General features: G+C 34.5%; 1 protein-coding gene across 1 annotated transcript; it reads left to right on the plus strand.

The window, feature by feature from the left end:
- The first annotated feature begins 11,944 nt into the window (after positions 1-11,944).
- Positions 11,945-23,440, plus strand: LOC142358490 (azurocidin-like). Its single transcript, XM_075409887.1, has 4 exons — positions 11,945-12,371; positions 17,567-17,657; positions 18,161-18,450; positions 23,172-23,440. Exons 1-4 carry the CDS (start codon positions 12,098-12,100, stop codon positions 23,345-23,347), a joined length of 831 nt encoding a protein of 276 aa, XP_075266002.1. The 5' UTR covers positions 11,945-12,097; the 3' UTR covers positions 23,348-23,440.
- The last annotated feature ends 659 nt before the right edge of the window (positions 23,441-24,099 follow it).

Raw genomic sequence — 24,099 nt, forward strand, 5'->3', positions numbered from 1 at the left:
TAGGATTACGGGAGTTGTGACAATTAATACAAGGAAATCTTCTGTAAATGTTTGTGTGCCCAATTTAAATGTAATTTTAATTGCTTTGTCAATTTTAACTATATTTCCGTTTGCCATTTTAACTTTATCTAGATCAGGTTTTTCTATTTCTGTTATTGAGTTAATATTTGTGTTAATTATTTCCTTGTAGAATTCACGACTTATCACATTTGCAAATGCTCCTGTATCAACTAGTGCGCGTCTTTCTAATTCTCCATTAAATTTAACTTTAACATAGGACAATGTTCTGCCTAGAAGTGGGACAATGCTGAATAATTGCTGAACATGTGGTGTTGGCTTTGGTGCGGATTGAGGTACTTGTGTTGGGAGTTGCACAGATTTATTCACTTCACATTTATTATTATTACTTTTGCGTTTTCTACGCTTTTTGTTACTTTTAATATAAACTGGCTCTATTACTTCATCTAAATAAGGACTAGACGTGCTTTCGTTATAATAATTAACTGAGTTTTTATAATTTTTATTTTGTTTTTTAAAGTTGGGTGGCTTGATTAGTTTTTTTGTTGATTAAATGGGAAATTCATACCTCTCATATTTCTGCTTTGAGGAATACTTGCATGATTAAACTGATTTGCTTGTTGAATACTATATCGGTTTTGTGCTGGCGCTGGGCTATCATAAACTATTCCCTGTCGAAGAAGGTTTTGAGGAGTATTTTTCGTTGGGAACCGGTAAACTGGTCTATTAACATAAGCTGGATGAACAAATGGGGGACTATCTGAAGGTTCAGTCCAATAATTACGAGTTTGTGGCTGTTCGTTATAATGAAACGGTCTAGGGGCATTAAATTGTGGTCTAAACTCTCGGTAATTATTAGCACGGGGGGGCATACTGTTGCTGGGGCCGATAATTTTGCTGAAACTGACGATAATTGGGCTGATATTGACGGTAATTTGGTCGATAATTCTGATATTGAGGGCGGAAATTTTGTCTATAACTTTGTTTATATACTTGCTGTGGATAATGTGGTGTAAAAATGTTTACTGGGCCTTGTTCTGGTGGCTCATTTTTAGGTGCTGCTCTCTGCTCAAGTTTCTGCTGAAGTTCTTTTTGATTATTTGAAATAACACTTATTGCTTTTAACATTTTATCAGTGTTTGTTTCCGTTATTTCATTAAATCCGTCGTCGAAGTACTCTTCTCTGTTGCACATCTCCCTTATTGCAAATTGTTGGCTAGCTAAGGTGCATAACTGGTCTATTGTATCTGTTTCTGGCCTTTCTAAGAGCTTAGGCTTAAGCCAGTTTGACATTGACTTAATAAAGAAGCGCTTTATTTGCTCATTTTTTCGATTTTCTGACATCTGTAGGGCAGAATCTCTTGCTGCTGTCTCTCTTTCGAATCTACGGGCTTCAGCATCACCTCCTCCTGCTGCCGCTACTACTATTTCAGGTGCTGGATATGCTTTATTGGCCTCTGTTCTTAACTTTACTAAGAAATTCTTTACTGTGTCTGTTTTTGGATTGAACTTTTGGTTTTCTAACTTTATGATTCTAATTTCTCTCAAGTCATCCTGCGTGAATCTATTCCTTAGAGCTGTTATACTGTCTTCAAAGACTAGTCGGGTAGCCTCTGGTAAGGTCAAGAAGTATCGCAAGGCATCTCCTTTTAAATGTAATTGCAAAAAGTTCGCTTGTTGCGCGTTTGCGATTGCTGCAACTCCAATTGCACCTGTTATTAGTTGTTCAAACTCGTTAAAATTGTCCGTTTCTGATCCGGAAAAAGGCATGATGTTGATCTGCGCGTGTGCCATTGTGCTTTTTACCCAATTAGATTATATACTTTTCGTTCAATCAGTCTTACTTTCGTTCTAAAGTATTAAATAGCACACTTAACTTAACTTAATGGAGAGATTAAAGTGTTTTAAGAGATGAAAACAGTTAAATGAATAGCACAAGAATATCAGAAAAGAAACTACTGAAACCATTCGTTCAGAAAGTAATAAAGAAGGGCTGCTTATAGACCTATTCCTAAAGCTCCGGTCGAATCGTCAGACTTATATCGTTGAAGCCGTATGGGCCGCCGAAGTCTCACCTCTAAAGAGTGCCCCTTAGTCTAGGAAAATTCGTGGGGACCACGACCGCACAGGCCTTGTGGAAGCTGCACTCAAATAGGCAACAGCATAATTGACCGAAGTCACTGTTTGATTCATTAACCTCCGGAGCTGGGCGGGGAAATAAAATATAATTGTTTTTTATTTTTGTTTAAACTTTTGTTTTGCCCTCTTTTAATTAATGTTTAAGTGATGGTTGCAGTAATTTAGCTTATTCTGATGTTATCTGATAATCAGTGATGATGTTGTCAAGGTTAATATCTCTGTCAGATTTAGGTTTGTTACGGATAAGGCCAAATTTGCGAGATTTCTGATTTAAACTTTTTGCTGTCCAATAAATTGCTACAAGTTTATCATCTTTATCTAGCACATAAATAACGATGGATTTAAAAGCTGAAGAGGAAAAGGCGCTTACTAACTGAGCTTGTGTTTTATTGCTGTTATGGGTATAATTGATGTTATTTCCTTCAATATGTTCAACAAAATTGGGGGAAGCTCGGCAATTATTAATAGCGGGGAGAATTTGTTCTTTATAAATTGACATAAATAAAGCACCAAAATTAATTTTACAAATTCATTTACTCACAATATCCTCGCTTGCAAATACCCTGTGTTGTTTTTGTCCGTTGTGGCGGCTGTGGTTGAGTGTGTTCCAGTTATTGTCCACTCAAACACTTTTGTATTACTGTTACACTTAGTCCACAGAGACACAAACACAGTTTCCACCCATTCTTTCTTTTGTTACTGCTTTCTGCATTATCGTCTTGCTCGGAAAGGAAGTGCTGGATGTGGTTCTGGATGATTGGAGGCTCTTAAGGTAATGGAGAAGAAGAGAAGAAAGAAAACAACAGAATAAAGAAAGGAAATATCGAAAATATCAAGGAATTAATCGAATTATTGGTCCGCTAAACTGAAAAACAGTTAATAACTCCTGTCACCATGTTACGCACTGATTTTTAATAGTGTTCCTCGTGGTGTTATTGAGGTTTATATTAGAAGTAATTAACTTGAATAATTGGCATTTTACAGGGACTTATTTTGGTGTTTCACAGTGCGATTTTTAGCAGATATATTTTGAATAAAATTAGCTAGTAATAGCCTTTTATTGAGCGGTTCAGATGCGTGATATATCCACTAGTTTGCCTTGCATTTTAGTGTTAATTTTAGTCGCTATTTCTTCTGTAACTAAGTTTACCAAACTTGGAGGTTTTCAAGAGAATTTCCAGTTCAATCTTTAATTAATTTTAGCAAGTATTATTTAATAATTTTAACTAGAAGTTTCTCAAGTTTATCAAGTTTTATAAGATGATAGGCAACTGATTTTTAGGCTGGTTCTCCGGTGTTCTGGTAATCGTAAGTTCCGCAGGGCTGTGCCTTGAGTTGTATTGGTCCTTCGTAAATATTTACTGATCTAAAAGTTGGGCAATTTCCGGCTTTTGTACGTCTCTTGGTGTTTGTTCAGTACATATACAATTCCGTATTAGCACCTACTTTATCAGAATAATTACTTCACCAAGTACATAATCTCTCATGAAGTTATTTACTGATTATGTGAATTTATCATCAAGAAACTCAAAAAAGTAAATATTGAGGCTTTTAGGCACTTGAAGTGTTTGCTAGTAAAACTGTCAATCTGCGGTTGTTTCTCATAAACATAAACAAATTAGAGGTTACAGGCCTGGATGGAAATACTGGCTATATATGGCCTTGAAACTAACTGAATATGAACTAATTTATAGCACTTATTTATGGATATTTAAGGAATATCATCACGAAACTATAAGGAACGAAATAGGGGCGTGACACTACCGGACTTTATGAAAATTTTCCATGAAAATTTTAGTGAAAGAACTGGGGTTTTACAATTTTTCTATAAACATATAATCTGCACGAGTATGAGGATATAAACATATTTTTGTTGGAGCCACCCAATTTTTGTTTTCTTAGAAAAGTGTTTAAGAACGAAAGCATTTAAGTTAAAGACAATTAAAGAAGTTAAGAGAAATGAAGTTTAAGTTAAGATAAAGTTAAGAGGAAGAAAATTAAGACAAGATAAAGGGCGTTAAAGAAACATTAAAGAAGGTAAAGTGCGCTAATTCAGAAGAAAGAGTGAAGACATAAGATAAAGTGACGGTTAAAGGAACTGCGGGAATTAGCACTGGGAATAATCATGGTTATTTCTGTGAATAATGGCTCTAAACTTTTGAGGAGGAGACACATATGGTTAAACTGGAGGGATGGTTTAAAGCACTGGGTTAGGTTGTGAATTGAGGTACTAGTTTGAACTTATGAAGCACTGATTAATTAAACTTAATGAATGAAGAGATGCTTAATGTGTGAGAGGAATAATACTTGTCAAACTTAATAAGACTATCAAGAACTTAAAGCATACTCTCCTCTCGGGATTGAGCTGATGGTCCAGTTCGTCGTCTGTGTTAAATCGGTCCATGGTGTTGAGTGATATGGTAGAAGTTGCTTTTCTTTGACTTGTTATCTGTTATTTTTCTTGTGACCTCCGTTATATCATTCCTTTCACGTCGTCGCAATTCCTGAGCAAAAAATTGATAACACCATTTTGCAAAGTGAATAAATTGTTCTTTTTTGTCATATAGTGTGCCAGAGTTTATTTTTCCTAGTTCATTATGTTACTAAACAAGTTTTGATCCAAACAGCAGTTAAACTGCTTCTGCTCTTTTGTCGGTCTTACTATCTGCTACATATTTGTAAATAGTTTTCGCCGGGTGAAAACCCGTTTTTAATCCAAACTCATACGCGTACGACAATGTGGAAAACATTTGATGAAGCTGGCCAGAATTTTGAAAGTAGAAGTCACGTCCCAAAAGTGGCCATAAAATTTCATATCAAATTGATGTGCGTTCTGCTGTCATATGACAGCCTTTTAGCCGAATCTATAATAGATGCGTACAATTTAGTTTTGTGGTCGGTTACGAAACAAAACTTCTGAAACTGAAGTTGACAAAGAATTACATTGTTACGTTAACGTTTACTTAATAGTCACATATTTTTTTTACATAACAGTCGTGACCAATGTACCAAAATACACTTATAACGTGATATGGCGCATATTGTAGTAATTACAGAATACAAAAATTGACATATGGTTTGAAACTAATATGGTTTTATAATTTCTCTTTTGACAAAGGAAATAGACCTGTAGTTAATAACGAATGGCACGAACAGTAGCTTAAGAAAAATTTAAAAAATCAAAAACGCACAAATCAATTGTATATAAGTCTTTATGACAAATTGAATGCAAAAAAGCATGATATGGAAACAAAATAGGGAATCTATCAAGAAAAGAAACAGTTCTATGTTCAAAAGTACACGTCTTTCTCATCAACGAATTGCATTTCAGTTCTGCTCAATTGCAGCGAAGACCAAACCGAGCAAATTCTTTTCTCCTAATTAATTATTGAAATTAATGACTAGAGGATGGTTTTTTTGAATCGCAAAATATTTTCCAAATTTTTTCAAGCAAAATTTTTTATCTTTTTTCAATGTTTTTTCTGAATAAAATGAGTAAAAGGCTATTTTTAGCCGGCATAACCAGAAAAAAATTGGTTGAGCCAGAGATGGTGTAACCAAAACAAATTTTCGGGGCTGATTTTTGCTAAGAAATTTTTACACGCGCACACCCAATTGTATACACTTCATAAATTTAATCAAATGTATGAAAACCCGCCCGAAAAAACTAAGTATTGTTCAGTATGAAATTTTTTCTCCAAAAAAAATGGCGTGGAAAAAACATGTGTTTAATCACAGGCATTAAATTTTTGGTTCAAAAAAGGGTTCAAGGGTTCAAAAAATATATTTTAATACTTAACTCAAAGTAAAAATTTTCGAATTTATCTTTTTTTTTCAGAAACCGTTAATACAATTGTATTTTTTCAAATAAACGTCGCATCTTAGATATCATGAAAAACAATGAGTTGTTTTCTAATCGTTTCTGCAGAGATAAGAAATCTGACATCATCAGCAAACCAAGACTGATTGGAAATGAAAAACTGGAAAAAATTTGCCTTTTTTCCAAAAAAGTTTTGCTGTCTTTTCGTCAAAACATCTAATCATTTGTCTTAGCATGACGATAAAACTATCAAAAATGTGATACTCACTTTCAAGAAAATATTAGTTTCCAATTAAGTTGTTACATTATATTTGCAAACCTAGGTTCCCTAATAACAATTAAATTGCAAGTATTTTGCGTTTTTTTTTTAGGCTTTTAAATAATAAAATCAGATGCTATTATTTACAGTTGGTAATGACAAAAGAAGAGTTAAGCAGGTTTCATGGGTTTCATTGTTGAATTTTTACAAATAATTAGAGGATTAGGGTCGAACACAACAATGGGGCTTTATACAACAATTAGGTTTTTAAAAAAATTCAGAAGGAGGTATTTACAAATGCTAACTATACATTACAAAAGCAGCTTAATCGAAACAACATTACAAATTAAATAAAAAGTTTAAATAGTTTTTAGTTTGCTCAGGAGCTTCTTGCCATGATCCGTTTAGAACACTTGCAGTAAATCGTAGAGTTTCGACTTTCATGTGGACAAATATCTGACGCCAGGTTGTCAATTGTAATATAGTTCTTGCTGCAGTTAATTTTTCGCATTCGAAAACTAAGTGCTCAGATGTTTCAAAATTGTTTTCACAGAAACTGCAAATCGGCGAGTTAGAGAAATTTTTTAGCCATCTTACTTGTTTGTCAACAAGACAATTGAATGCTAGTCGGTACAATAAATTTTGCTGTTGAGGCAAGAGCTTGTTTATTTTCCAAATATTTCCACAAAAGTGGGTGAACCAGTAGATTTCTTTCGTTTTCATGTGATTATGTAACCTGAGCGAGGATTCTCTGTTGTTTTTGAATAGAAGTAGAACATTCTCGTTCTGGACAACTTTAAGCTTTAAAGAATTTAACAAAATGGATAGTTCTTTTGAAAAGGTGAACGAGTTCTCGTGAAATGAATTAAGTTCGTCAGAAAGTTTCGCAGAAACAATTTTTGAAATAATGTGTGGAAGTGAGATCCCGCCTCTAGCTGATGACTGGTATAGGACTTCGCTTCTAATTTCCATTTTCTGACCAGCTTTCAAAAGGCTGTTAATGAGGTTCTGCATATTTCCCAAGCTTTTAATGGTCGTGTCTGTGTGTCGAGCATAGTAAAGGAATTTTGGAAGAATGAATGTTTCGATAATATTTTTCTTGGCTTTCAGTGTTTTTGCTCGAGAAATAAAACGACTGTAGATGGCTATTTGTGTTTTCAGTAGACCAAGAAGATTCGGTTGAGATTTGTCGGCGTGGAATACTATACCAAGTATTTTTGTTGATCGCACAGTTTTATAAAAGGGAATATTGTTAGTAGATAGAATTTCGCTCTTTTTTACATTAATTTCTAGCTGGGCTTGATCACAAAAATCTTTCACAGTATCAAAGAGCGCTTCAATCGATGATTTATGAACTAGACATGTAATGTCATCAGCATAAGCAACAGTTTTGGCATTTACGAAACCTTTGATGTGAGTTGAGTTGTCAACAGAACAAAGTAAGGGCTCAATAGCAAGAATAAAAAGCAAAGCTGATAGAGGACAACCTTGTCTTACCCCACGTTCGAGAAAAATTGTCTGGGAGAGGTAGCTGTTGATTTCAATAATTGCTTTGGTTTGATTATTTATTGTTCTGATTGCAGACTTTGTAAAAAATTATCTACACCTATTCTATCGAGAAGAGCGAATATATAATCCCTATCTACTTTGTCGAAGGCTTTTGAGAAGTCTAGGTTTACGATGCATTTACTGTTATTCATTTGTTTGTGGGCTTCGCGTACCTTCATCAATGCTGTATTAATTTGTCGTTTGTTTAGATAGGCGTGTTGATGCTGACCAACTACTTCTTCGAGGTTTTTGACTAGTCTGTTAGCTAAAACATGCGACAGAATTTTTAGGTCAGTGTTCAGCAGGCTTATGGGTCTGAACTCGTCAATTGTTCTGGGGTTTTCGGTTTTTGGAAGGAGTTTCAATATTGCGATTTGTTGCTGGTATGGAAGTTTATTGGTGGCCACTACATTGTTGAAAACTGTTTTCAATATGGGAGCCATTTCTCGTTTAAATACTTTAAAAAAATTAGAAGTAATACCGTCTGATCCCGGTGAACTATCTGCGTTTAGTTTGTCGATTGCTTTCTTCACCTCTTCTAAGGTGATTTCGTTTTCTGTTGTAATTTCAATTTTTTGCTTCTGCAGTTGATCCAGCAAGCTGTCAAAGGACGATTTCTTTTTACTTTTATACAGTTTTGAGAAATGATTTTCAAATATTTTAATGATTTCTTCTTGATTACTTGTTACACTGTCACCAACTTTCAATGATGTAATACTATTTGTGCTGTTTTTAGTTTTTGACCATGTTTTGAGATCTCTGGCATTACCAGTTTCACAGGATTGCATCGATTTTTTGAAGTTTTTAAAGCTCAGTCGTTGTTTGTTATTCTCGTGCTCGTTGATTTGGGATATTGTTGCATTGTATCGGTTTAAAATAGTTTGGTCTGTTTTACCTTGCTGAATTATTTCTCTTAGATACTTTTCTTCATGTAAGCTGCCCTTCATCTTTGAATTTATCACTCGAGATTTGTTTATCGCTAAGGCTTGGCATACATCTCGTATATGACACAACAACTCTTCATATGTGTCCCCGATCGGACAAAGATCACCAAACTGTTTCAGTTCTTCTCTGATATAGTTTTTGTTTTCTACTAGTATAGTGTCATTCATTTTCCAAAAGCTCTGACCACGTTCTTTTTCTTCAGTTCCGTTGTTTAGCTCCAAAAGCATATGATCTGATAGGTTATTTCTATGTATTTTCATGTCGCTGTAATTGAGATAATTAGTAAAGAAATAATCTATGCGCGAGAAAGATGATGTTCTCTTATCATAATGTGTGAAGTCTTGTACTTCTAGTTCAACTGCTATATCAAAAAGGAGCGCTTTCTCGATGACCGGCTTAAGCTTAGCGAATCGCTTTATTCTGTAATCTTCACTTCTAAGAGCATTTGAGGTGTTTCTTGGATCATGATTAAACGCATTGAAATCTCCTGTTAAAGCTACAAATCGTCCAGGTTCAATTTTAGTGAGGCTTGAACTTAATTGTCTGAGCTTTGTTGTGTAATCGTTTGGATTTAAATACGTATTGATTAAGACAAGGTTAATATTTGGAAACGTTAATGCTGAATGATCTCTTGATTGAAATCTTTTTTCGTTGGTCTTGATTTCTTCTCTCCAAATTGTTATTAATCCGCCACTGCAGTTTATTGCCGGTACTAGATGGTAGCTCAATTTGAACTGTTCAAGAATTGCTTCATGTGAGCGAGGTAGTGCGAGGATTTTCGTTTCTTGAACACATAGGAAAAAATAGGTTCCTCGAGCTAGATGGTAGCACTTTTCAATTATTGAGAAAAACTTTTTTGAGCTCTTAATGCCACAGGAATTCAAGCTGAAAATTTTATGCTCAATCATTTGTTATTGTTATTCAATTCGTTTTTCTTTTTACTCCATTCAGTGTTCAGAAAATGTCTTGGTATTTCAGTGCTCTGTTGTTTTCGTTGATGGTTCTGTGTTTGTTTGTTGACTGTTCTGTATTGCTTCAAAACAACACCTTTGAGAGGCTCAACGTTTGATGAAATAAGCCTTTTTGTAGAGTTTGATTTCGTAATGTCGTTGCTTTGTTTTTCGTTTGAAATTTGGTTAGACAAAGAGTCAGTTTGTTCTGTAGTTTTTGTGCTTTCTGTTGCTTTGGTACACATTTCAGTGCTTTCTGTTGATCCGCTACAAATCTCTTCTACAAACGTTTCTTGAATTTCTTCCTCGTCTATAGTTAGATTGCCAAAAGAGTCTTGATCGAACATTTCTTGTTGCTGAGTGATGTCAGGATTTGTTTCTTGTGTTTTCAGATGGCTGTTTTGCTGTTCTGTGCTTACAGTTTGACGGTTTCGCATTTTAACTTTGTGCATTTCTTTCTGCCATAGAAAACACCAGTCCTTATGGTGTCCAATATATTGGCGGATTTTTTCTTCGCAAAAACTACAGCTATGAAGCGCGGGAACATGGAATTTGATTTCTAGGCCATTCCAGTCTTTAAACTCGGCAATTTTGTTCTCATAGGACCATTTTCTTAGCTTCTCCTCTTCGTTAGCATTGTGGACAGTAACACTTAAAGTTGCATATCCGTCGAAAATAAAGTCCCCATCAATATTTACTTTCATGCGATTGATAGTTGGGTTGTGCTCTATTCCTTCTGGCAGTTCGATCAATTTAAGAGTTTCTGTGTCTGAACAAACGTAAGGAAGATTTACTAATTTGATGTTGTATCTTCTGGGGTAGAAACTTCTTTCTTTGTTGAGGTTATGCTTGCCCATTGGAAACACAGTTTTGCCTAGTAAATTGAGGCCTCGCGATCTGATTGAATGATATTGCGTTCTAACAGTTGGAGGAGAAGTAACGGTCAGTGTGTGCAGCGTTTTGTCTCTTATCTGCGCGAATGTTTGGCTAATTGTTATTTGAGATCGTACTTCTTGTGGGAACTCCTTTAGAATAGATTTCGCGCATTGAATGTAAGCATCGTTCAAAGATCCTGTGTTTGCAAGCATCGATTTAGTGAAAGGAGGAATAATTTGCATGATTTGGAAGTCGTTGGAAGCTGTTACTTTTGAAAGGCCGTTTTGGATCGCAGTGGAATACATGTTTCGATTTTCGCTCGCGGTTGGGGCTATTATTGAAAGGAAAGTGTTCTCCCCCATTGGGGAAAACAACTTTAAAACTCGTAAACGATTGAAAGGGAGATCTCTAACTTAAACAACTTAAAAAGCTAGAGCTGATGAGGCGTGTTTTTAAAAGAACTTTTAAAGAGCGAAGGCTAAGAGTAAAAAGGTAAGAGGAAAAGGTAAGAGAGAAGTCAGGATTTTAAAACTTAGGCAACCTTTAGTGAAAAATCTCTTTTTAAAAAAGACTCACTCCCAAAGGACGTTCCTGCACAAAGTGGAGTACTTGCTTTCGCTTTCCTGTCACACTTTGAGGTAATAATTCGAAAGTGACATTATCAACATTTTAATCACAACAATTAGGCTAAAAGTGGAGTACTTGCTTTCGCTTTCCTGTCACAACAATTAGGCTGAACACATAAAAACAAAATGCTTTTTGTCACTTTCAAAATGTTGTTGCCTCAGATTTTCGCCGATTTTACAGATCGCAGATTTTGACCTTTTTCTTGACTTTTTCCCATAGTTCTAAAATAGTTTTAAAAATAAAGCAAATAAAAGTGTTTTATTATGTTCTCCTCTCGTTCCACCGTAAGTTTGCGAAAATTGCTTTCTTGGATAATGACGGGATTAGAAACAATGAAATAGGTTACAAAAAAACTTTTTGCAAGTACTATACTCATCTTAACGTAAAAACAGATTCTTAGGGATACTTGAGAATTTCATATTGCAATGTGGAACTTGGACTGCAGTCTCTCAGTGTTTTTATTGACGTTTGTCTGATTTTCACCCTTAGCTGTAAATTTTTACCTATTGGCTTCAAAAAATGGTCTCAATGAAGGCGTCTTGTCGACTTGAAAGGAAGTTTTGATTTCATTGTTTTCAAATTGATCAGTATTTTGCTCTTGTTAAGAAGTAAGCGCTCTAAACTAAAAGATCTTATAGACGGTAATAGGTAAGCAGTACATCAAAATAATTTTGTATCGAGAAATAATTTTGGTAATCCGTATATTGTCTTGTTTGCTGAATAAACTTTAATTGTTGAGCCATTTATTTAGATAAAACAAAACAGAGCATAAAACATTCCAGCATATACGATAATATTAAGTTATCAACATCCGTTTATGTCAAGGTAGATCACAAATTTGACACAAAAGGTCATTTAAAGTTTTCACTGATTTACAAAATTTTGTTCATTTGAAAAAAAATTTCAATAACAAAAATGGATTTCGCCAATTTTCAAAAAGTTTTAATTATAAGTTTGTTTTATCACATTTTTTCCGTGAATGCAATTCCATTCACGCGCACATCATCAGTTGAGAGAAGAGATGTTGCGTCACAATCTGATCACGTGATCTCGACTATAGTAAACGGGATGGACAGCAAGGCTAGGATGTTCTACGTGATTGTGTGGACACACGAGTCTTCGTGTGGTGGAGCAATTATTGACAGGTTCTGGGTCATAACTGCCGCTCAGTGTGTGTTCGGAAAAAATGGTAAGACCTCCTATCAACACGTACTTTTTTCGAAAAAACTAAATTAGATTTTAACCCAAAGATTTAAGGTTACTCGAAAAAAAATCTACAAATCATCATTGACCAATATTATTCTAAGTACAAAAAAATCAAAAAGAAATTAAATTGAATTAATAAATTTGTTGATTTTAAAAATAAATACCTTCATTTAATACCACCCCAGGTCAAGATTGTTCTAAGCTGAGGTTGCAGGACGAAACAACTTCTAATCAGAATTCCATCGAGTGTATGCTAGGGCTTTCAAAATTTGATTAACATAGCCTAGAACATCATGCTCCGAGCTGTTGAAATTTTGGATTAAGTTCTGATCATGGTTTAATCACTGGTTGATCTGGTCTGGAGCTGTTTCATTAGAAGCGGAGCTCTAAAGACAGTGGTCTTATCAGAGACTATTTTGGGTGCGTCAGAGGCAGCGGTTGCGATTGTTATTTGTTTATCCTGTAATCGAGTCATCATCTACTTTTTATCATGATTTAAATTTATAAAATTTTACACTTTTCAAGCTTTTATACTTTCATTTACTTTGTAAAATTTAATGTTTTTATAAAATTTTACACTTTTCAAGCTTTTATACTTTCATTTACTTTGTAAAATTTAATGTTTTTATAAAATTTTACACTTTTCAAGCTTTTATACTTTCATTTACTTTGTAAAATTTAATGTTTTTATAAAATTTTATACTTTTTATCATGCTTTAAATCGATAAAAGTTTGCATTCAATTATCTGCGGCAAAAGCATAAATTACCAAAAATTTTTTTCATAATTGCTAAAAGTCCTGTTTATTTTATTTTTCATATGAACATTACATGTTATGGACTATACGGCCAGTTTGTATAGTCCTATGTGAAACAAACAAGGGTAACGTTTTGCTTCTTCCTATTAAACTGAACTATGTTTACGACTTTTGACTACCCGGGTCGAGATGTCAGCGCCGTTTCAGCGCATTATTTTGTGAGAAATGCGCTGAATGTGATAAAATTATGTAAGAAATGAGATAAAACGCGCTGACTTTTCAAATTTTTGAGCGCAAAAATCTTACTTAATTTTGCGCTGAAACGCGCTGAAAACTTATTAAAAATGAATTCAAATTTCAGCGCATTTCTTTCAGAATTCTATCGAGTGTATGCTAGGGCTTTCAAAATTTGATTAACATAGCCTAGAACATCATGCTCCGAGCTGTTGAAATTTTGGATTAAGTTCTGATCATGGTTTAATCACTGGTTGATCTGGTCTGGAGCTGTTTCATTAGAAGCGGAGCTCTAAAGACAGTGGTCTTATCAGAGACTATTTTGGGTGCGTCAGAGGCAGCGGTTGCGATTGTTATTTGTTTATTCTGTAATCGAGTCATCATCTACTTTTTATCATGATTTAAATTTATAAAATTTTACACTTTTCAAGCTTTTATACTTTCATTTACTTTGTAAAATTTAATGTTTTTATAAAATTTTACACTTTTCAAGCTTTTATATTTTCATTTACTTTGTAAAATTTAATGTTTTTATAAAATTTTACACTTTTCAAGCTTTTATACTTTCATTTACTTTGTAAAATTTAATGTTTTTATAAAATTTTACACTTTTCAAGCTTTTATATTTTCATTTACTTTGTAAAATTTAATGTTTTTATAAAATTTTACACTTTTCAAGCTTTTATACTTTCATTTACTCTGTAAAATTTAATGTTTTTATAAAATTTTATACTTTTTATCATGCTTTAAATCGATAAAAGTTTGCATTCAATTATCTGCGGCAAAAGCATAAATTACCAAAAATTTTTTTCATAATTGCTAAAAGTCCTGTTTATTTTATTTTTCATATGAACATTACATGTTATGGACTATACGGCCAGTTTGTATAGTCCTATGTGAAACAAACAAGGGTAACGTTTTGCTTCTTCCTATTAAACTGAACTATGTTTACGACTTTTGACTACCCGGGTCGAGATGTCAGCGCCGTTTCAGCGCATTATTTTGTGAGAAATGCGCTGAATGTGCTAAAATTATGTAAGAAATGAGATAAAACGCGCTGACTTTTCAAATTTTTGAGCGCAAAAATCTTACTTAATTTTGCGCTGAAACGCGCTGAAAACTTATTAAAAATGAATTCAAATTTCAGCGCATTTCTTTCAGAATTCCATCGAGTGTATGCTAGGGCTTTCAAAATTTGATTAACATAGCCTAGAACATCGTGCTCCGAGCTGTTGAAATTTTGGATTAAGTTCTGATCATGGTTTAATCACTGGTTGATCTGGTCAGGAGCTGTTTCATTAGAAGCGGAGCTCTAAAGACAGTGGTCTTATCAGAGACTATTTTGGGTGCGTCAGAGGCAGCGGTTGCGATTGTTATTTGTTTATTCTGTAATCGAGTCATCATCTACTTTTTATCATGATTTAAATTTATAAAATTTTACACTTTTCAAGCTTTTATACTTTCATTTACTTTGTAAAATTTAATGTTTTTATAAAATTTTACACTTTTCAAGCTTTTATACTTTCATTTACTTTGTAAAATTTAATGTTTTTATAAAATTTTACACTTTTCAAGCTTTTATACTTTCATTTACTCTGTAAAATTTAATGTTTTTATAAAATTTTATACTTTTTATCATGCTTTAAATCGATAAAAGTTTGCATTCAATTATCTGCGGCAAAAGCATAAATTACCAAAAATTTTTTTCATAATTGCTAAAAGTCCTGTTTATTTTATTTTTCATATGAACATTACATGTTATGGACTATACGGCCAGTTTGTATAGTCCTATGTGAAACAAACAAGGGTAACGTTTTGCTTCTTCCTAATAAACTGAACTATGTTTACGACTTTTGACTACCCGGGTCGAGATGTCAGCGCCGTTTCAGCGCATTATTTTGTGAGAAATGCGCTGAATGTGCTAAAATTATGTAAGAAATGAGATAAAACGCGCTGACTTTTCAAATTTTTGAGCGCAAAAATCTTACTTAATTTTGCGCTGAAACGCGCTGAAAACTTATTAAAAATGAATTCAAATTTCAGCGCATTTCTTAAAATTATTTAGCGGATTTAAATGCGTTCCGACACCGCTTCTTAAATTGCTAACCATTTAAACTGCTCGTACTATTTAACGATAAACTTTTTCTAAAAAATGCGCTGAAAAGTGCTCAAAATATGTAAGAAATGCGCTGCATCTTCAGCGCACTTCTTACATAATTTCAGCGCATTTCTTCCTAAACTGTCTATTAATAAAAAATCAAATTAAATAGGAAGACATTCAGGAATCAATGGCGCAGATGATAGAGTTAGGGCTACGGCACCAGAGAGAAGGGTTCAATTCTCAGTGATACCGTTTTTTTGAAAACTCAGTGGTTTTGAGCTGGTTTCTTGCAAAGTTTCAGCGAATTTTATATAAGGTTTTTGTGCTGAATTTTTTTTTGAAAAATCGGCGCATTTTGGCGCATTTTGGCGCATTTCAGCGCATTTCTTACATAGTTTTTCTCGACCCGGATAGCCAGTGACACAGTTTCTCGTCAAGCAAAACTTGATTAAACTATTTTTAGTTCCAACCCAAAAATGAGGAAAAGATAATAGCTGAGCCACACTTTTTAAATCAAACAATTAACTTTTCAAATCACACTTTCGTTTCATGCATAATATTGACGACCCTAACAACGAACTGTAGTGTAACCTAATGACAACGTATAGGCATCGTACCTGTAGGAACAGTGTGGTGGGAGCGGAAACAGTGACCGCTGATGTTCAACTTAAAATGATTTGTAACTTTCGAACAAACGATGGTTAACTTCTAAGAACTTGCAAATTGAATGGTTAAAAAGTTTGTTCAGGACAAGTTTTGCTCTCGTTAATTTGTTCTAGAAAAATCATTTTTGATCTGCGTTTGAAACGGCCGCTGATCAGACAAGATCCAAGCCATTAGCCAGACTAAAGTGCGCTCGACAACCTATCCAGATCATGTATTTCGAGCGCAACATACGCCGGTGTGCGGTCGAAGATGGTCTGAGCAGAGGTCACTTCGGTCTGGGCACCTTGACCTCGGCTGTTCTGTTCTGTCCTGTGGTTAAATGTCTTTATTTAATTAGATAAGTTAAATAATTGACTGTTCGAAGCAATAGAGTAGAACAAATTCATCATAATAAATCGAAATAACATCTTTGTTTCCATAATGTATGATAACAATTACGTTCATCACTGATTTCAACCGTCCGTTCCCCGATTAAGAGCCCAGACCCCAGCTACCTCTTATCAGACCAACTTGGGTCGCACACAAAGGCATAAGGCATAATGCAACCCAAATTACAGGGTCTGGAAAGTGCTATAGTAGTAAGATAATCTGGACAATGGTCGCCCGAAAGTCTGAACTGAGAGCAAAGTCTGGACCTACGGCGGACAATGATCGAGCGAAGGTCTGATCAGAGGTGGCTTGGGTCTGGGTTTTCATCTGTTCTACGTACTGGTTTTAATCTCCTCTATTAAGCGGCTGCCAAATTTGAAACTTGTGCGCTGACCTGTTTTTTTGCCACTATAAGCAGACACCTTTAACGTTAATAACGTCTTACAAAATTGCAAGTTGAAAGTGAATTACAAGTTTTTCGGACAAAACTTAGAAATGCGTAGAACTTAACCAGACATGCTCGACCCGGGACGGGAAACCCAGGTCGAGGATTTAACGAAAAAAGTGTAAGAGTTCTTATGGAAAAAAAGCTATTTCAACACTAAGTTCGTACGTATAAACAAAATAATGGGAAAATTTACCCATGACCATGGACGAAGTCGAGCTTGTCTGCAAGAAAACTAGTCTGCGACTTGTCTGTCAAAGAACCTCGAGAGCAGTTTACGGTGGCCTATATTGGCTCAGTATTAGCATCAAACAGTGTTTTTTAAGTAATGGTTAAGTGATTCTTCTTGAAGTCACTGAGAAGTTCTCGCGTTTATCAAGAACCGCAAAGCATTTCAAGATATTAAGTCAAATTTTGGAAGTGACTTCTGCAGAGTCACTTAACCATTCTTAAAACAAGAAACGCGCACGCTTTAAAATGACGAAAGTCAACGAAATACAACTTTGGCTAAGTAGCAACTTCTGGCATTTTGACTTCTGGCACTGCAGACTTTCGGCATTTTAAAATGTGCACGTGAGTGTTTTAATGTCGCTAGTGATTGTTATAGTATCCACAATCTCAGTGGAGGCGGGTGACTTCTCCAATGCGAGGTCTAGGAAACTCTTCTCAGGGGTGAACAAGGTCGCCATTCCGAGTGGGTTAGTCTTTCCCCCCCCCCCCCACCCCTTTTGCCAACCTTAACTGGCATCATAATGAGGTGCAAAATTTTTTATGTCCTGGGTACTGAACTGTAATATGGGGGCAAGATCTTGTGAAAAAGAATATATGTCTAAAGAAAGCTCTTCAACTAGATACTGAATCTTGCTTATATATTTTAAAACGACAATACAAACAAAAACGAGCACACCGAATTTTTTTTTACGCTGAATACCAAACATACCGACGATTTTTTGGATCTATTCTGTTCCCCCCCCCCCCCCCCCCCCAAGCTTAGTGAGCATAAATCTTTTATTACCCACAAGCGCACGTGCTATTTTCTTACATAGTAGCGTGCTATATAACAACATATAATTTGTATCTGGGAGTCGTAAAAAACACTGGGGGGGGGGGGGGGGGGAACAGAATAGATCCGATTTTTTTTACATCTTTGTCGTAGTTTGTGTTCGGTCTTCTGTAAATTAGGGCAGTATTTTCATTCAAGGTACAACGTAATGTCAATGGACGATGACATAGCCCTTCTGAAGACGGACAAGAGTCTCCGAGCATTCAGAATGGGGCTACAGGTCCTCCCCATTTGTGAGGAGGCGAGGGACAGTGGTACTATCTTGGGCACCTGTGGAATGGGTTCACAGTCAAACGACAGAATTCTCATGTATCCCTCAGTTCTACAAGAGACACACTATTTGGACGCATACATGCCAGACTGTCCCCCGAGACAACTCTGCACAGAATCCTTCATTGACAAGAGCAGCATTTGTGTTTATGACCAGGGTTGGGAACCTCAAGCAAATGAAACAAATTACTTATCTTTTTTTAAAAAGAAGATACGACTTAAAAAGTCTCGGCTGGAGGGGCATTTGATAATTTTTTTTTTCTGTTTACCTTGGGGGGGGGGGGGGGGGGGTTGAGCTGCGCATTGCATTTTGCATTGTTAAAAGGCAATCAATATTTAACCAAATTCGAATCATATTCTTCTAATTACTTTTTAATCAAATTCTTTTTGCTTAATTTTCAATCAAATTTGTTTGCTCATTTTTTATTGCAAGAGGCTGATTTTTCCATCGAAAAAGGCAGAGCTTGGAGCCAGGTTTGGAAAAACCGCGGTATCAAGTGTTAAACTGATAGAAAAGGCACAGCAATTATTTCCCTTTTCTGTGATTAAAAAGCGAATGCGTTGAAATCATTTAAGATCAACATTGAATTCTCATAATAATCTTACATAATTGTAAGATGTTTATTCTTAATGGCAGCGTATAAGTCATTTTTCAAGCAGTTATAGATTTTACATTGCAGATGAAGATCTACGAAATTCTCTCTTAAATTGCGAACTGGCGATCAAACAAAAATATATATCATGTCGGCAGTTAAAAGTTACACGAACAGTTAAAATAGGTCGGTAATTTTGAAGCGTTACAAAAGTATTTTAGGCGTGGTTACAGTTCAACTCCATCAGCATAGAAACTCTAGCAAGACAACACAAAATGAGAAACGTTTCAAAATTGTCAAAATTGTCAAAATTTCAAAATAGATAATTGTTTCATGATCAACAAACAGAATTAAAAACAGATAGATTGGAAGGGTTTCTCCGTGATAGCCGGAAGACATTTTTTTAATTTCTCCACGTTTGCCACCAAAAATCGTTTTTTTAATCGGGAATAGTTAAAATCAAACAAGGCGGCTCGGTAATGTGCGATCGCACATAAAGTTCCGACCCCACTCATCCACAACTTTGGCATAATTGTCTACCAAATGAGGAACAGATGGAAAAACACAAAAAAATCAAGTATTTTTTTTAAAAAAACTGGTGTATGAACGAAATGATAGCCTCCCAAGCAAATAACTCGGTGGAGTAAAAAATGATTCATTAGCTTAATGAGATATGTCGATATTAAAAAAGCGAACGAAGACGAACGGCAAAATCAAACAACAACAACAAACATTAATTACATAAAAAAAATTATGTCCGTTTTAAAAAACAAAACTTAATAACGAAGTCAAAATAACGTCAGATAAAACTGAAAATAAACAAAATAACTTGTAATTCACCAGAAAATAATAAAGCTTGGTAACAAGTAGACAAAAAAGAACAGAAACTTCAAAGTAAGAAAATTCGCTGAATTTTTTTTTCAAAAAAACAATTAATTTCAAAGTAATGAAAGCCATTAGGAATCAACTAAAATATCCCAGAGGTTCATAATTACCAATGCTTCTATAAAAAGGAATTCAGAACTCGGTCTTCAATTTTTTATGCAGTTACAAAAAGAACAACAATCAAACAACAAACTAAAGATCAATTAAAACTTGCCAGAAAATGCTTTGGAAGCCGTAAAGCCACACTTTGGCCCCCAAAATATGTTCGATTGCACCTTCGTCGAACAAAGATAATGTAATATGTGGCCGCTTCTTATTGAAAATAAGCAGCAACTAGACAAAAAAGGAAAAAAAAAGCAAAATTGTCTAATACTGGTTTTTCGAAAAAAAATTTAATTCCAAAGACATAAAAGCCAATAATTACCAAATGAAAAATTTGAATATGTTCGTCCATTCTTCCAAAGGAAGTCCTTGAGACCTGCAATTATATAGAATATGTCTTACGTCTACAAAAAGAACGTCAAATATGACAAAAATCAAAAATTCATTTTTTTTGTGGAAAACCCGTGTCGAAGCCAGTACATTCTTAAAAACGAACGAACTGTTAAAAAACATTATATTTTGTGACACCAATCCGTTTTGACAACTTCCCCTGACAAAAAATTGTCATTTTTAACCTTTAATTAACGAGACCAGGTAACAACCAGACAATAAAAGGAACAAAATTGCGAAGCTGAAATGTTTTTTCTTTTCTTTTTGAAAAAACGTTTGTTTTCAAAGACATGAAAGCCATTATCTGTCTTCTAATATCAGAACATCGGCTCATCTACTCCTCCGGGAAAACCCAATCAAACTGGGTCAATGTACAGGAAATTAAATACAACTAAAAAGACAAAGTAAAAACGACAGTTAAAAACGAAATTAAAAATTTAATTAAATTCTTCGAGAAAAAACTGTAGAAGCGGTAAAGAACCAAAATCTATATCTTTCAGGATTTAAATATTATTAATTGTGCGTTGTCTTGAACGCAAAAAGTGTGATATATGAACTGACAATAACGTTATAATTTGACAAAACAGAAAACATGAAAAATGGGCAATTACCTCAAATAAAAAAAATAGTGAAATCTAGTAGTATCAAAGCCAGTACACCATAACTTAAGGCGTAAAACCGCAATAAAGACTAAATTTTAATTCAGCAGAAAGGAGGAGCACTTTTTGATTGCTGACACTAAGCTACAATTTGACCAAATTAAGAGAAAAATGGAGGCAAAATGCAATAAGCCATTTTTTGTTTAAAAATCAAATATTTTAAAGGCAAAACGACCATAAGATTTAAAGCAATCAACTAGATAAATTAATTGCAAGCGAATTAGGACGCCAATAGGACCTTTCACTAGTGAGATTTGAATTGAAATGTTCTGTTATTTAATTAATATAAAAGGATTGAGTTTTTTGTTATAAAAAACCGACTGACGACAATCCGAATTTTTTTTAGATTGTAACGGTCCAAGATTGGTACAGAACTAGTTCTGCAAATGTCTATTGTCCATTAGGAATGTTTAATATTTGGAATGTCATTGATATAGATAATTTGTTAGTTAAAAAATCAAAAATAAAAGCTGCGTTTTTGATAATCAACGAATAAAGTTCGCAAAAAACGGCAAAGTTTTTTTTACAGAGCACCCTCAACGAAGGTTGAAGTGGAAATAGCCCCCTTTTTGTCTCCAAAGATTGTGTTAGTGGTGTTTGGGTGTGCACTTCCTGCAAATTTAATCAGAGTGGACTAAACAAACTTATTTCGTGCTTTTTTTGATGAAAAAGTCTGAATTTTTTGAAATTTTTAGCCCAAATTTGTGACAAAAAAATTCAATAAAAATGGCCAACATTATATTTTGTCTTTAAACGTAAAATCAACAACATTTTCTTGAAGAATTTTATTAATTAGTATCAAAAATGGCGAAACTTTAGTAAAAAATTCCGAAAAACGTGAAGGAAATTAACGGAATTCACTCCATTTTCTTAGCTTGGATTAGCTTGGAGCTGCTTAGGAAGCCAATTGGACCTATCACTCGTGAGCTTTCATTTGATATGTTCTGTTCTCTATTAATAAAAAAAAGGTCTTTTCAAAAAAAGAAGACGGACTGATTGCAATCCGAATTCTTTTTGGATTGTAACAGTCCAAGATTGCCCAAAACTAGACCTGCTAATGCTTATTGTCCGTTGGGAACTATTAATTTTTCGAATATTGTAGATATAGATAATCTGTTAGTTGGAAACTCAAAAAGAAATTCTGCATTTTTGATAATAAACGAGTAAAGCTAGCAAAAAAACGGCAAAGTTTTAATTACAGAGCTTTCTCAGCGGAAGTTGAAATAGGAATAGCCCCCCTCTGAGTCTACAAAGATTGTATTAGTGTTGTTTTGGGGTGTGGTGCCGGCAAATTTTATCAAAGTGGACTAAAGTAGCTTATTTCGTGCTGTTTTTGATGAAAAAGACTGAATTTTGAAATATTTATCCAGAGTTTTTAACCAAAAAAATTTAAATCAGAATAATCAACAAGGCTTGGTTGTCCTTAAAAACAAAATCAACGACACTAATCTTAAAAATTTCCACAGATTGTAGCAAAATTGACGTAAAATTAGGCAAAAATTTCGGAAATTTTGAATAAATCAACGTGAATTCACTCTACTTTTTTCGGAAGTTTAAACCTCGATATCTCCCTGTCGAAAAAAAAATTTTAATTCCATATTCTACGCCGGACAAGCTTTCTAATGATACCAGTCTCAACTCTCAACGATGAATATATCCATCGGCCAAAATTGACTGAACAAAAAAATCCATTTGAGTATATAGTTCCTCCCCCCCCCCCCCCCCCTCAAGAGGGGTCGGAACAATGAATGCGTTGTTAATATTATATGTTTAAAGATTTTTTTGATCAAACATATTAGTTTGCTTTATTTAAAAGAGCCTAAGGTTCAGTTTTCTTCTAACACAAAATGTTAAACCCAACTTTTTTTCTCAATTGTAACCCGTTTTGGAAACCCAAATTGTAAGCCAGTTTTGCGTCACTGATATCTAAATGTTTCACTAATACTTAGTTAGTTACTGACACCAAAAAAAGTCAATCAATAATCAACGTTGCAAAACTCTGAGTCATAAAATTTTTTCAATCTGTCTATTTCTTGAATGATTTGCTTCTTAGTAGTCACACAAAATTTATTTTAAAAAATTCAACGTGGTGGAAAAATAAATATTGAGTTTCAGGAGCAGCATAGAAACCATAATCGAATGGCATTGATAAGTTTAATGGAGCAATAAATAAAAACTTTTTAAAATTTCAGCCTATAATTTTTCACTAGAGGAAAACTTTATCTTCCAACCTTGATCCGGCCAATGAAGGAAACCCCCTTTATGCAATGAACTGTGGGTTCAAAAAGCCAGCTTGTCTGTACGGTGTGGCCTCGCACTGGCAAGGCTCCGGAGAAGTTTTGGGTCCAAGGTGTTCTGGCCAGAATATCTTCACAAGAGTGGTGCCGTTGTATGACTGGATCTCCCACACGATTACCACAAACTAAACTGAGCTGGCACATACTGAACTTAATCCCTCTTTGATGATATCATTAATTGTCTCATTGAAATCAGATAAAATTCAAATCCGATTCTGTAAAGATGAGTAGCTAAATACTTACGCGGGAAATATAGCATCACAAAAATGTGAGGAGTGATGCAGTGAGATAACAATCGAGTCTTTTCAATTTTTGTCCCCCCCCAGCTTTGTGAGTGCTTATTATGATGCACGTGCCATATTTTTACATAATGATTTACTATGTAATGGCACGTGCTCTGTAACTGGGGGGCGCATAACGTACGGGGGGCACAAATGGAAAAGATTCAAAAAATCTTTCCTTATTAGTGGGAAATTTTTGTAAGAAATGAAATGAATTTAGTGGCAAACTGTGTAAAAAATTTGTGATAAAATTGGCGGGGAATTTGTATCACAAATATTGAGTTTTAAAGCGGCAAGCTATTCATTTCCTCGCTTTATTGGTTATTTTTAATTGATTATTTTGATTATTAACAAAGCACTTCTCATGAAATTGGTTTCCGAGTCGAGGTCTGGACACTGAAAAACCTAATTAAGTCAAGATGCGGGAAAACGTTGACGTTATTTACTCTGTCGGGGACGCCAGTAAAACTCTAGACAAAATTTTTCATTAGTCCAGCTAAAATCTTTTTAAAAACAAAAATGGGTCAATCTAAGAATTTGTCACTGACACTCATTTCGTCGCCAATACTACATATTCAGTGAAGTCCACGTGTGCAAACA

This window comes from Convolutriloba macropyga, unplaced genomic scaffold (assembly GCF_964194025.1).
Source record: "Convolutriloba macropyga unplaced genomic scaffold, txConMacr16.3 SCAFFOLD_1477, whole genome shotgun sequence".
NCBI lineage: Eukaryota > Metazoa > Xenacoelomorpha > Acoela > Convolutidae > Convolutriloba > Convolutriloba macropyga.

Excerpts from the sequence above, each read along its gene's own strand:
- LOC142358490 (XM_075409887.1), top strand. The coding sequence starts at position 12,098 with ATGGATTTCGCCAATTTTCAAAAAGTTTTAATTATAAGTTTGTTTTAT. Across the intron at positions 12,372-17,566 it reads GTGTGTGTTCGGAAAAAATG|TATCCACAATCTCAGTGGAG; the intron begins GTAAGACCTCCT and ends TGATTGTTATAG. Across the intron at positions 18,451-23,171 it reads CATTTGTGTTTATGACCAGG|GAAACCCCCTTTATGCAATG; the intron begins GTTGGGAACCTC and ends CGGCCAATGAAG.